The sequence below is a fragment of the Brassica napus genome, chromosome C5 (genome assembly GCF_020379485.1).
Source record: "Brassica napus cultivar Da-Ae chromosome C5, Da-Ae, whole genome shotgun sequence".
In the NCBI taxonomy this organism is placed as follows: domain Eukaryota; kingdom Viridiplantae; phylum Streptophyta; class Magnoliopsida; order Brassicales; family Brassicaceae; genus Brassica; species Brassica napus.
The window spans coordinates 9,069,955-9,084,015 of record NC_063448.1 but is presented as its reverse complement, the minus strand read 5'-3'; the positions used below and the strand labels follow the sequence as shown (position 1 = coordinate 9,084,015).

Sequence of the window (14,061 nt, the reverse complement as noted above, 5' to 3'; positions counted from 1 at the left end):
ACAAACTTGAGGCCAGAAGCACAAAGGCAGTGTTCATTGGGTATTCTACCACTCAAAAAGGTTACAAATGCTACTTTCCAGAGACAAGAAGAGTCTTAGTATCCAGAGAGGTCAAGTTTGTGGAATCTAGAGGCTATTATGAGGAGAAGAGTTGGGACAATCTCAAGGATCTATCTCAAGGGGCCTCAGATAGGGCAAACAACCTATGGATTATCATGGAGAGCCTAGGTATCATCATGACACCAAATGAAAGAACTACTAGTTCAGCAAATAGTTTAGATCAAGCCAATGGTATGGATGCGGCTGAAGAGGCTTCTCATCCTAATCCTGAAAGGGGGAATCAAGAGGATTCGTCTACTGGTCAAGAGGAACCACACATGGGTCAAGAGGATCCGCAGACTACTGATCAAGAGCAAGAGGTTCATGATCAGGATGAAAGCCAACAACAAGAGGAATCAGATCAACAAAATGAAGTTGAAGCTGAGATTGTTGGAGAGGTCCAGCCGCTTAGGAGAAGCACAAGGGTGAGAAAGCGTCCATCAAATTGGAAGTATTTCAACAGTCAAGCAGTAGCCCATCCCACTCAAGCAACTTGCTCCCTTGCTTACTATCCAAGAGATCATCAAGCCTTCATCACCAATATAGATCAAGAGTATATTCCGAGGACCTATGAGGAGGCAATGGAGATAAAGGAATGGAGAGACTCAGTAGATGATGAGGTCAGTGCCATGATCCGAAATGGAATTTGGTTTGAGAGTGAGCTCCCCAAAGGCAAGAAGGCTGTCACAAGCATGTTACTATTCACTATCAAGTACTTGGCTAATGGGCAACCAGAAATAAAAAAACCAGACTTGTTGCAAGAGGCTACACTCAAGTCTATGGTGAAGATTACCTTGACACCTTTGCTCCAGTAGCTAAGCTTCACACGATACGGATTGTACTCTCATTGGCTGTGAACTTAGAATGGGATCTGTGGCAAATGGATGTCAAGAATGCTTTTCTACAAGGAGAGTTAGAAGATGAGGTCTACATGAGACCACCACCTGGTATGGAACACCTTACCAAACCAGGAAATGTATTGAGGCTGAAGAAAGCCATCTATGGTTTGAAACAATCACCAAGAGCGTGGTACCACAAACTAAGCACCACACTCAATGGAAGAGGTTTTGTCAAGTCTGAAGCTGATCATACCCTATTCACCCTCACTAGCCAGCAAGGAATCATTGTCATTCTCATCTATGTTGATGACATTATCATCACAGGCAGTGACAAAGAAGGGATCATCTCGACCAAAGCGTTCCTTAAGGCTTCATTTGATATCAAGGACTTGGGAGAGCTCAAATACTTCATAGGGATCGAGATGTGTAGGTCTAAGGAAGGGTTGTTTCTATCTCAAAGGAAATACACCCTTGACTTACTAAATGAGGCTGGAGATCTTGGTGGAAGAGCTGCCAAAACACCTCTAGAGGAAGGATACAAAGTGATGCGTGAGGGGGAGATTGAAGACAAGTCATATGAAGATGTAAACCACTATAGGAGAATGGTGGGAAAACTCATTTATCTTACCATTACCCGACCAGATGTATGCTTTGCAGTAAACCAAGTAAGCCAACACATGCAAGCTCCCAAGGTACACCACTGGAACATGGTTGAGAGGATTCTCAGGTACCTAAGAGAGGCACCAGGCCAAGGAGTATGGATGGGATGCAATAGAAGCACTGAGATTGTTGGGTACTGTGATGCGGATTGGGCAGGAGATCGAGTTGATAGGAGATCAACTACTGGATATTGTACCTTCATTGGAGGCAATTTGGTAACATGGAAGAGCAAGAAGCAGAAGGTGGTGTCTTGTTCAAGTGCTGAGGCAGAATATAGAGCTATGAGGAAGCTCACAAGCGAGTTGATTTGGATCAAGGGACTTCTTAAGGACTTGGGAATTGAAGTTACAACGCCAATCACGATGCATTGTGATAACCAGGCTGCTATACACATTGCTAGCAACTCAGTCTTCCATGAAAGGACCAAACATATAGAGGTAGATTGCCACAAAGTGAGACAAGCCGTGGAGCAGAAGATCATATTGCCGTGCTACACAAGGAGTGAAGATCAGCTAGCTGATATCTTCACCAAGGCAGCAAGCACTAAGGTATGTGAGTTCATTCATCCAAAATTGGGACTCACAGACCTATCATGTCAATGATCTCTTTTTCATGAAGTGTTCTACTCTTTTTCCTTGACTTGGGTTTTCTCCCAAAGGGTTTTACCTAGTTGAGGTTTTAATGAGGGAATACTTCATGGCTTCCAAGCTTGACTTGTTCCACATGGTCAAGCTTGAGAGAGAGTGTTGACATGAAGCAGAATTAAGAAGTTAGACTTGAGAATTAAGCTGCCAGACTTGAAAATACTTATAAGGTTTTATAAGGTCTTATAAAGGTTTTATAAGGTTTTATAAAGGTTTTATAAGAAGCACCAGACTTGAGTTTAGAAGCAGAAGACCAGACTCGAGAAGCAAAGAAGAAGAAGAAGAGAGAAGAAGACCGTTGAGTATTTTAAACAATAAATATTTTATTGTATTGTGTATAGAGGCAACTTGCCTTTAAAAGACTTGGATCTAGATCCACAATTTAAATTTTTAAAGAAATATAGTTTCTCTCAGATCTACTTTCTCTCTCTCTTCTTCATCTACGTCTCATTATCCTCACATTCTTTGAAATGGAAAGTGGAAACTACTACTCTAACATAAGTAACAATAATATCAATGTCATACATGTTCTGGTCTAGAATAGAAGAAACAACGTTGCTTACACGATTACATTCGACTATTACATCAAAGCATTTTAAATAACTAACTAAAAAACATCCAGGCTGGCCGGGAAAATGTAAAAAGCTGACGCCGTGAGGTGCCTGTCCGGCGAAACATTGATAACCAAAAAAAACGAAGAAGCCCAAAGGCCCACTATACGAATCAACGATCGACGGAAAATATTATTTTTATTGTCAACATAACTATGGTTTTAATCTTGTTAGTAATCGTCGTCGTCATCTAAGTAGGATCGGAGAAGCATTGTCGCGCAGAGACGAATAATACAGAGACGAGCGTGTTGTTGTCTCATCAACGAAGTGCATTTGGAAGTGAAGCTGTTCCTCGTTTTGGAGTTTGAGTTTTTCCCAGCCATTGGTAATAAATCGATTTCGATATGAAAATATATCTATGAATCATCCCCTTCATATATATATATATATATGGGATTTGAAGAAAGCTTGTGTCCCTGAACTTGGTCTGGTTTTCGTCTCTACAAAACCTTAGGGATTTTGCGCGTGAGGCAATCTCGCCGTACATCGATGGAGTAACCTTACGTTTTCTTAACTTTTATTCAATCGATAACAGACGATTCTGTTTGAGAAAAGAAAAAAAATCAAGAGTTAACTTCGGTTTCACGTTTCTCTTTTTACTACTCTTTGTAGTTTTCTGGACAAGTAAGTTTATGTTCAATGTATGTCAATGAGTTTACCAACGCAAAGAAGTTTCCAGGAAGATACGTCTGTTTGGTTTCCTCTAAGCTAATGCTAATAATCCCCATAGATTATTACACAAGTTATCTTAATAAAACATAACTAATATCATATTTTATTTCAAGACTACCTAGTTCCTGACTCTGTTTTGTCCTTTTGGGAAAATAGTTACAACATGCTTTACATGTTCTGCAATGTTTCTGAACAATTAATGTCCAGAATCAACTGTTCTATCTTCTCCTCTCTGTACTGAACTTGGATTATGTTGTTTACTTCAAGGTGATGCAACAAAGTCAATATCTGCAGAATATCAAAAAATATTCATGTGAGAATCTGAAAAAAGTGAATGAATGTTGGAAATATCAGTGAAGAGTGTGTATGGATACAAACCTTTGTTGGATTTTTCTTCTTCTAGAGGAGTTTCTGAAGTGATGGAAGAGGAAGAGAGGCTTGTTGATGATGCCCTAGCTTCGAAAATCATAGCCACAACTTCTCTCATGGTTGGTCTACTAGCTGGAGAGTTGCTGGTGCAGAACAGTGCAATCTTTAGTACTAGAGACATCTCATGAACCGTATGCTTATCTGTCCTATCCAGCCTTTCATCAAACATTTCAACTGTAGGAACCATGTTTCGGATTGATCTTCTAACCCAATTGACTAGATCCCCTCCTTGCTCCAACGGTTGTACAGGTGGCTTTCCTGTTATCAGCTCCAAAAGCACAACTCCAAAGCTGTATATATCGCATTTCTCTGTCACCTTCATCGTGTAAGCATATTCTGAAACACATCAAAACATAGAATCAGTATTCGGGTATCTGTAGCATAAGCTTAGGAATCCTGGTTCGGGTAATTCTAAAAGTTCGGTTCAGTTAGATTCAGTATCCGAGTAGTTTGTTTTAAAATATTTTACCAAAACTAACCAAAATTTTTGGTTTCGATTATATTTCGGTTAAAATATGATTAAATTAAGGTAATTTCGGTTAGTTTGGTTTGAAATTATTAGTTAATTCAGTTGGTTTGGTCCGAAACTTAGTTGGTCTTTTTTTAAAAAACCGAGCTAAAAACCGAGTCAAAAACCAAAGCTTTTTTTTATAAACCTGCCAAACTGAACCGAACTCATAACCGAACTAACCAAAAATTTCAGTTCGGTTCAAAACCGCATGCCTAGATAAGCTTGTGTGTGGAAAAAGAAACCTTAATTTGATATTAGACTCACCTGGAGCGATGTAGCCATAAGAGCCAGCAACAGCAGACATAGACTTTGAGTAAGAGAGATCAATCAACTTAGCAAGTCCAAAATCTCCCACATGAGCCTGTAGCCTCTCATCAAGAAGAATGTTATTCGATTTAATATCACGGTGAACTATCTGAGGTCTGCAATCATGATGGAGGTAACACAACCCCTCTGCAGCCCCCAGCGCGATTCTATACCGAACATTCCAATCCAACAAACATGCCTTCCCTCCTCGCTGAAGCTGCTCACCAAGACTTCCCTTAGATATGTACTCATACAAGAGAAGATTCGAGTTCTGATGATAGCAGAAACCATATAGCTTTACTATATTCCTGTGCCTTATCTTTCCAAGCGTTGATATCTCAGCTCTGAAGCAATTATCAGAGCTAGCTCCCTCGCCGCGAGAGTTCAGTTTCTTAACTGCAATCACTTCACCATCTGGCATCTCAGCTTTGTAGACCGTTCCACACGCCCCTCTCCCTAAAACAACGTCTTCGGAGAAGTTTCTAGTTGCGTCCACTAGTCCTTGGTATGTGAAACCTTCTTTAGGGAAGTAGTAGCTGTCCATTACATCCGGTTTTGTTTCATCCTCAAGAGCAACAAACTCTGGCTCTCGTCTCTTTATTACCAAACAAATACTAATAAAAGCAAGAAAAGAAACAGAACCTATCACAACACATGTGATTGTCAAGATCTTTTTCCCTTGTGAGCCTCTCATCAACCAACTCAGCTTTGAATCAGAATGTGTGACAAGTGGTTCTTCTTCACAATGGCTTCTCTGAGGGTTACACAAACGGTTGTTCCCAGCAAAGTTCGATGAATCCATCCTCTGGAAAACAGCTGTGTCCGGTACCGTTCCCGCCAAGTTATTGTTTGAGATGTTGCAGATGAGGAGGCTCATGAGATTCCCAATAGATGCAGGGATCACACCTGAAAGCTTGTTGTCGTCGAGGTAAAGTATCTCCAGCATCTGAAGGTTTCCTAAACTGTCTGGAATCGCGCCGGAGAGATTGTTATGACTGATGTTGAGTGAGATTTGAAGAGAGGTTAACTTACCTAGCTCCAAAGGTATGTTTCCAGACAAGAGATTGCCCCCTAGCTGTAACTCCATGAGCCTTGTAAGATCACCAAAGCTATGAGGTATCTCACCGGTCAGTCTATCATCAGACAGCTTCAAAATCTCTAGGTTCACTAACTGACCAAGCTCTTCAGCTATGTACCCTGAGAACTTGTTGCCACTAAGGTCAAGCCTCTGGATGGTGACACAGCTCCCCAGCTCTCTAGGGATGTGACCTGTGAGGTGATTTGATGAGATGTTTAATCCAACGATCTTTGTGAGGTTCTTGATCTCAGGAGGGATCTCGCCGGTGAAATTGTTGTTAGCTAAACGCAGTCTTTCTAAGCTCTTCAGCTTCCCCAAGTCTGCAGAGATGTTCCCTGATAACAAGTTTTGGTGTAGCTCTAATGCTGAAAGGTTATTAAGATTAAACAACTCAACGGGTAGAGTTCCTGTTAGCATGTTGTCTCCTAACATAAGCTTTGTCAGTGACTTGCAGGTTGTGAGATCGCGAGGGATGTTTCCTGATAACTTGTTCGAGCCAAGACTCAGAAGTATCAGCTTCTGGAATCTGCAGAAGTGAGCAGGGATAGAACCAGAGAGGTTATTAGCAGACATGTCAAGAACGGTAAAGTTGCTGTAGTAACCAATGAGAGGAGGAATGGTCCCTTCAAGGTTGTTGTCAAAGAGTTGCAGATCCACAAGTGAAGTTAAACGCTGAAGCTCTTTTGGGATGGTGCCGGTTAGTCTATTGATAGACAAGTCTAGCTTCTGCAAGAGTGATAACTCTCCAAGCTCCCTAGGGATTGAACCATGGAGATTATTCTCAAAGAGATGAAGTAACTTGAGATTTAGAATCTGACCTGACTCTCTTGGGATGTAACCTGTTAGCTGATTCTCTGAAAAATCTATCTCAACTGCATCTGTCAAGTTACCTATCTCGCAAGGTATCTCTCCTGTTAACTGGTTTGTGTACAGATACAGCCTTTTTATATTTACCAGCTTCCCTATCTCCTTAGGGATTGTTCCAGTGAAGTAGTTTTCGTGCAGCGCAAGCACCTCGAGGCTAGTGATGTTACCTACCGAAGAAGGTATCTCTCCGGACAAACGGTTTTGCCAGAGGATCAAGTCAGTGAGATTGAGAAGCTTTTCAAGCTGCTTAGGAAGAGAACCCTCGAGGAGATTCTCTGCTAATCCAAGTACCTTTAGGCTCACGCAACCGCTGATCTCAGACGGGATCACACCGGACAACATGTTCCTTCCTGCTCTGATGACTCTGAGCTGTCTTAACTTCCCTATGGAAGAAGGGATAACGCCGGTGAGGTTGTTGCTGTAGATCTCAAGCTCTTGTAGCGAACTCATGCTCCCGATAAACCTAGGGATCGAACCGAAGAGATAGTTCTCGCATAGAGAGAGCTTCTGGAGAGTGTTGATCATGGTGAGCTGGATCGGTATCACTCCATGGAACCTGTTAGTGCAGAGATCGAGAATCTCTAGGGTTCTACAGAGAGAGAACTCTCTAGGGATTGGACCAGAGATGAAGTTGGTGGAGACGTTGAAGTAACTTAAACCGTGAAGCTTGCAAATGAGAGGAGACAGTGTACCTGATAGATTCATCCCACTGAGATCAACGGAAGTTACGGTTCCGAGACGGTTACATTCGACTCCGGTCCAGCTGCAAGGGTTTGAATCTGAACCGTTCCAGCTGATAAGATAGCTATTGGAGTCGTTGAGAGATGCTTTAAACTCAAGAAGAGCTTGTCCTTCTTCGTTTAGTGATGTGACTAAGATGAAGGAGAAAGAAGAGAGAATCAAGAAACGTATGATACTACCACTCATTTTTTTTTTAGGTTTTGTGAGGAGAAAACAGAGTTTGATGTGTGCCTTAGCTTCTACGCATCTGGATAAATCTTGAAGAAACAAAAAGAATGAAGAAACATAAAGTTTGGAAATTTATGGAATGGGGGAAATTAAAAAAAAAAGGACTGATCTTGATTGATCAAGAAAAGACAATCTTGCAAAATGTCTTTGTTTCTGTCTGTACAAAGTCAACTTCTTTGTCGACGACACCTTCCGGTTTGGTTTACCATGATTTTCAGCGGAAAGTGGGTTCAAGTCACGTGGTGGTGAGAAGCTAGGTTTGTACAGATCCATTGAACTAAAACTCTTTGGATCCGTATTTAGTGTTTCTCTGGGTTGTCAAAACAGAGGATATCGTGTTTGGTTGGGACGGTGAGGATTTGATGAAGACGACACGTGAAAAAGGGATGATTTTTCCAGGACAGTGATCTTTAAAGCGTGCTTTTAATTTTCTTTGGTCACGGGTGAGAGAGAGAAGTGTTGGAGTCTTGTGAGCTCATGATGTGTATCGTTGACCGTTAAAGCCCCACACACACGCACAACAAGTGGAAGTGTGATCGCTGTCTCTTTCGCGCCCATCTTGTTGTCTGTTAAATAGCCACTAAAGCGTTGTTCTTTGACACTCGTACCCCTCTGCCGACTCACGAATACATAGTGCTAGACTGTATGTAGCTCACATGAAATGAGATAATTTTTTTTTTTTTTTTTTGAAATGAGATAACTTTACCATGATAATTGATACACTTACTATTTTGAGCATTATGAGTAAACTTCTAAATAGCCCTTTGGCAAATCAAATGAGTACAATCAATTTATAACGGTGAAAATAGCTTTTGTTCAAAAACAGAACAGTGAAAATAGCTTAATCTAGTCGTTTGGGTAAATAATAATTTATTAATGTTTCTACGCTAAAAAATTTGGATAGAAAATGATTACATGTGATCTTCAACATATTAATGAAGAAAAATGTTATATGATTCAGATAGTACGTTTAGATATAAATATCATAAGACAATTCAGGTGTCACGTTAAGACAAAAATCATCATAAAACAGATATAATTGTCAGTTGTAATATTTTCGTAATCTTTAATATCACAATTAAACAATGTTAAAAATATAACTTTAAAAAGAAATCATTTTATAACACAAAACTTGAATTAAATGGAAGGATTTTATACAAATATTTAAATAAGTAATTACCTTTTTGATTTTCTTTTTCAACAAAACATTGTCACATTTTGCTTTTGTTTTTTTTTGGCCCTACATTAATCGACTGAATGTAGAAACATTTGCCATATACAAACATGAGATCATGCAAACAATGTACCAACCAAACTGTTGTGTGACTCAAAGCTGCACCATGTTTGCTTGAGCTTTCTTTGATGACTAAATTTACAGCTCAAACTCCAGCCTCTTCAATTGCAGCAGACATTGAAGCAGATGCTTCTTCTAGCGTTCTCCTCTTTTGAACAGCGTTAAAGGCCTCGATGGTGTCTCCTTCAATCCAATCATCATAGTCATCCATACCAATACCACATTCTAATCCAGCACCCACCTAAAACAATACAAACAAAGCGAAATTGATATTGACAAAGTAGGCAAGTCGAAAAGTCCACATTTGCGTGTAAAATGGATGTTGGTGGAAGGAAAATGTTTACCTCTTTCACATTTTCTTTGACACGTTTTAGAGAATCAAGGACACCGACATGGACAGTTTTACCCTTCCTGATAACCTTGATGCCACAGTCTTTGACAAACTTGCCTTCATTCACCATGCATCCAGCCACACGGCCGCTTCCACTGCTGAAAGTAGCTCGAACTTCTGCTGACCCTATTGGGATTTGTTCCTATCAACAGCCACATGAATCTTCAGTTTTCAAAACTCCAAATTGGCTTATCAAATGGAAAGAAGATATCTCATCATGTGTAACTCTAAATAGGCATGTTGATCAGTTCAGACAACAACAAAACGGTTGAGAAGTGCTTAAGAAATTGATGCTAACCTCAACAGATTCAAGAAGTCCTTCCATAGCGTTTCGTACATCGTCAATAAGCTCATAGATAACTCTGTACAGTCGGATTTCAACACCTTTGTTTTCTGCAGCTTTTTTAACGGAGCCAGATGCTTTGACATTAAATCCAAAAATGATGGCTTCACTCGCTGACGCTAGATCAACATCACTGTTGCTCACATCCCCTGTCGCTTGTAGCAAAAACTTCAATGTCACGTTCTCTTGGGGAAGGACTTGCAGAGCTTGTCTGACAGCTTCAATCGATCCCTAGTAGTCACATTAGTGATTTTCATAAGCATAAATTAGAAAAAGACATAGGAAACCAAAAACCTACTGATCAAGCTGGCTATTTACCTGTACATCGACCTTCAAGATGATATTAAGCTGATGCAAATCTAAGCCTGACATCTTTTTCGCTGATACAGCAGAAGCTAAGGATGAAAGCGTGACTTTTCCATCCCCAGCCTTTGCAGATATTCTTTCATCTCGTAGTGATACAGCACGTGCCTCTGCCATCTCACGCGCCACATCAAGGGAAGAGACTATCTCAAACTCATCACCAGCAATGGGTACATTGTTTAAACCAATCACCTACAATTTCAATAAAGATCCTCAGACAAGATAAATAAATCAATCCATACATGAGAAAATAAACATTTATTTAATGTAGTTAATGTATGAAACAACAAACCTGTACAGGAATGGAGGGTCCAGCTTCATCAACTCGTTCCCCGCTGTGATCAAATAAAGCTCGTACCTAAACACGGAAACATAGAAAGACCAAGGTAAGGTAAGTTCCTAGCCATTTCATACCATCTGCACAGTGTGGATTGAGGAGAATTCAAAATTCTGAATAGACCTTTCCGAAAGCTTCTCCACAAACAACAACATCCCCTCTTTTCAAAGTTCCCTTCTGAACAATGAATGTGGCAAATGGTCCTTTCGCTTTATCAAGTCCAGCCTCAATAACAATGCCCTTGGCATTTCTGCGTGGATTTGCTTTCAACTCTTGTAGCTGAAATAACCAAAAGACCGTCAGCTCACAAACATCAGCTAATGAGAAGATTTTGAGCCATTTTGGAGAAAGTATGTAAGCATTTTGTAGCCACTATATCATGCCTCAAAGAAGAAAACAAAATTAGGAGGAATAAACTTTAAGAAAAGTGATCACATCAACTTAAGACTATTTTGCCTCTACCAAAAAAGAGAAGAAGCAAAAATAAAATATCAAGCAAACCTGTTATCATGGGATGAATAACAAACTAACCTCTGCAACAAGCATGACAGTTTCCAACAGATCATCGATATTCTCCCCTTTCAACGCACTGATCTGTCAAAGGCAAATATGGAGAGGCGTGATATGAGACACCATGGCATACATAGAGACTGAAACATATATGCGATGAGAGTTTGTATTCCAACCTGAACCATTGGAACATCACCGCCCCAATCTTCAGGCATCAAACCAATTGAAGAAAGCTCTTGCATCACTCTCTCTGGACTAGCTCCGTCTTTATCTATCTGCAACAGGAAAAGGACTCAGAATGAGAGAAACTACGTATAATGGTAGAGTACAATGACCAAGCAGTACTCTGGGTGCTACATGGACCTATACCTTATTAATAGCTATGACTATAGGGACACCAGCAGCCTTTGCGTGAGCTATTGCTTCGTTTGTTTGAGGACGGATTCCATCATCAGCAGCAACCACAATGATTGCGATGTCAGTGACCCGCGCTCCACGAGCTCTCATTGCCCCAAATGCCTAGATGAGCTCTTAAAAGTCAGATAAGCAAATTTATGGTATGCGCAGCTATAGATGTGAGATACACTTGCAAGAAAAAGGATCTACCTCGTGTCCAGGAGTATCAAGGAAAACGCATGACTGAACCTTCCCATCAACAGGAACTGACACCTTATATGCACCAATTCCTTGTGTAATCCCCCCTGCTTCTGAAGCTGCAACCTGGCAGATATCCAGAGAAGAGACATTAGCTGAAACCACTATCTAGTACTAACCTTCACAATAAGCCAATGAATAAAGAAAAAAATATTTCAGATAATAAAGCAGAAATGTTAACACTCATGCTAACGGTCAGATGTATACTCAACACATTAATTGCTATCAGCCATGCTCTAAAAATGGTTAAAAAAAACCTAAGAGGTCACAATAAAATTTCCTGATAAACAAAAGGCAACTCAGTGTTATGTTGGATAGCTAAACTCATAGATAGAGAGGTTTCATACCTTGCTTTTCCTGATATAGTCCAGAAGAGTGGTCTGTAAAACAGATAAATTTAGAAAATGTATTATGACAAACCTGCTGCTTTAAGAAGTGAGAGTAGAAAATGGTTAGAGCAAACTGTGGCTACCTTTCCGTGGTCGACATGACCCATAATGGTGATAACAGGAGGCCTGTCTTCTAACTTGTCCAAATCTTCTTCATCAAAATTTTCCTTCTTCTTTGCCATTTCTTCAACTTGAACTGAATCAGCATCAAGGACCTCGACATCATAATCTCTACAAATCATCCTCACCATCTCTCTATCCAAAGTCTGCACACCATCAGGCCTAATCCCTTTCGAGTATAGATACCCAAGGATGTCACCTTCACCGATGGCCAAGTTGTAAGCCAAATCCTCTATAGACATGCCTTCTTCCTCAACCTCTAAGATCTCAGCTTTAACAGGCGCCGCATCCCTTGCAGCCTGGAGTCTCGCAGCCTTCCTACTAGCTTTACTCCACTTCCTCCCTTTCCTACCTGATCCAGGAATGGAGACGTTTAACTCCGACGCATCTTCGTCCGCGTCGTCTTGAGCAGCCATTCTCCTCCTTGGATTAGCTGATGCGTTTCTTTTATTACGGTGCTCAACTCTGAACTTGCTAGAAGGGGGACCTTTTCCAGGCTTAGTAGGAGCTAACACAGCTTGAGAGGCTGCAGGGTCAGCACTTTTTTTCTTGGAAGCAAACTTATCAACCAATATAGGCTTCCTCTCTTTACTTTTGTTGCTGGAATCAACAACCTCTTCGGAAGCTGGAGGCTTTGATGCCATACCAACATCTTTTAAGATGGGACCTGACGGTTTTGATGACATACCAAGATCTTTTAAAATGGGTTTCTTCACAGGTGGTGGAGCTACCATAGGCCTCCCTTGAAGCTGTGGCTGGGGTCTTAAAGGTGGTTGAGGTCTTAAAGGTGGCTGAGGTGGTCCCCTACTATCAATTTTAGGTTCTTCCTTGACAACTTTTTCCACAGCTGCAACAGCATCTCCCTTACGCCACACGCTCTTCATCGTTTTGGTCTTCCTTGTCCCTCCACCACTCGCAAAGGTTCCGTTTTTGGAGCCACTACCGTTGCCACTAGGCTGTGACGGTTTAACACCCTCGCCGCCTTCTTTGCTACTCGGTTTTGGAATCTCTAAACTCTCGGCTTTATCCAACACTTCGCCAAGAGATTCAATAACCTTATTCCTCTCATCTTCTCCATCAAACTTGGCCCCGTTTGACAACTCCTTACTCCAAGGAGCAGAAGAACTCGCCCCGGAACCACCCTTTTCCACTCTTGCCACAGGGGGTTTCAACACAGGTTTAGGAGCCTGCTTGAGCACGATCTCGCTAGTATCATCCCCTTCTTTACTTGCTTTAAAAGAGTTAGAGTCTATAGAAACTGAGTTGTTGTTGCTGTTTGCCTCAGCGATGAAGTCAGTAGTACTAGTAGTAGCTGAAGACGAAACGGAATATCTACACAACCATCTCTTACTTCTTCCTTTGACGCTTCTCCTTGACAAAGAAACCCTCTTTACTAATGCGTACGATGCATCCGACGAACTCGCTCCGGAAACACTTGCACCAGCACTAGCCAGAGAAACCAACGACGGCACTGTGCCAACGAGAACCAGCATCGACGTCATCTCAATCAACACAGAACACGAACAAAACAATAATTCACAACAACATCAGAAGCTTTATCTCATTCCAAAGGAACTCGACCAAGAAAACTACGAAATTCAAAAAGAAATCGACGAATTATAATCCGATAACAGAAGCTAATTTGAAAATCAATGAGCAATTTGGATAGAGAGAGAGGAGATAAGTGAAGGAGAGAGGAGGAAGAAGGAGAGGGATAACTTTGAAGTTGAGCTTGTGTGGGTGTGGCTGCTTCTATGCCTGAAAATTTTCGCGGATTTCCGATAAGGCCATTTTTTACAAAACAAAAAAATTAAAAACCATAATAAATCCTTTTTTTCCTCTCTCGATAGGTTTTGTCCGAAAATTTCTGGTCCACTAGATTTTATGTCTGAGAAGACAACAAGTTAAAGCTATTGGGCTCGATAATAAAAAAGCCCATTTATAACCGTCTGCTGCGTAACTGACACACGTGGCG

The 14,061-nt window shown here is 41.0% G+C and overlaps 2 protein-coding genes across 2 annotated transcripts; both read right to left on the bottom strand.

Annotated features, from left to right (window-relative positions):
* Positions 1 to 3,605: 3,605 nt before the first annotated feature.
* Positions 3,606 to 8,302, bottom strand: LOC106447237 (leucine-rich repeat receptor-like serine/threonine-protein kinase At1g17230). Its single transcript, XM_013889114.3, has 3 exons — positions 4,730 to 8,302; positions 3,904 to 4,290; positions 3,606 to 3,813 (listed from the first exon to the last, which is right to left on the bottom strand). Exons 1-3 carry the CDS (start codon positions 7,641 to 7,643, stop codon positions 3,788 to 3,790), a joined length of 3,327 nt encoding a protein of 1,108 aa, XP_013744568.2. The 5' UTR covers positions 7,644 to 8,302; the 3' UTR covers positions 3,606 to 3,787.
* Positions 8,303 to 8,854: 552 nt separating this feature from the next.
* LOC106447236 (translation initiation factor IF-2, chloroplastic) lies at positions 8,855 to 13,926 on the bottom strand. Its single transcript, XM_013889113.3, has 12 exons — positions 12,050 to 13,926; positions 11,925 to 11,957; positions 11,530 to 11,643; positions 11,293 to 11,442; positions 11,100 to 11,198; positions 10,945 to 11,007; positions 10,537 to 10,692; positions 10,369 to 10,434; positions 10,032 to 10,268; positions 9,669 to 9,944; positions 9,324 to 9,512; positions 8,855 to 9,220 (listed from the first exon to the last, which is right to left on the bottom strand). The coding sequence occupies exons 1-12, from the start codon at positions 13,586 to 13,588 to the stop codon at positions 9,065 to 9,067; spliced, it is 3,078 nt and encodes a 1,025-aa protein (XP_013744567.2). The 5' UTR covers positions 13,589 to 13,926; the 3' UTR covers positions 8,855 to 9,064.
* Between the last annotated feature and the right edge of the window lie 135 nt (positions 13,927 to 14,061).

Bases quoted from the DNA above. Each gene is read 5' to 3' on its own strand.
- LOC106447237 (XM_013889114.3), bottom strand. From the start codon at position 7,643: ATGAGTGGTAGTATCATACGTTTCTTGATTCTCTCTTCTTTCTCCTTC. The intron at 4,291-4,729 runs GTGAGTCTAATA...GATGTGTTTCAG, and splicing joins TTATGGCTACATCGCTCCAG to AATATGCTTACACGATGAAG. The intron at 3,814-3,903 runs GTTTGTATCCAT...GATATTCTGCAG, and splicing joins AGAAGAAAAATCCAACAAAG to ATATTGACTTTGTTGCATCA.
- LOC106447236 (XM_013889113.3), bottom strand. From the start codon at position 13,588: ATGACGTCGATGCTGGTTCTCGTTGGCACAGTGCCGTCGTTGGTTTCT. The intron at 11,644-11,924 runs GTATGAAACCTC...GATATCTGCCAG, and splicing joins ACTATATCAGGAAAAGCAAG to GTTGCAGCTTCAGAAGCAGG. The intron at 11,008-11,099 runs GTTGGAATACAA...TGCCTTTGACAG, and splicing joins GTGATGTTCCAATGGTTCAG to ATCAGTGCGTTGAAAGGGGA.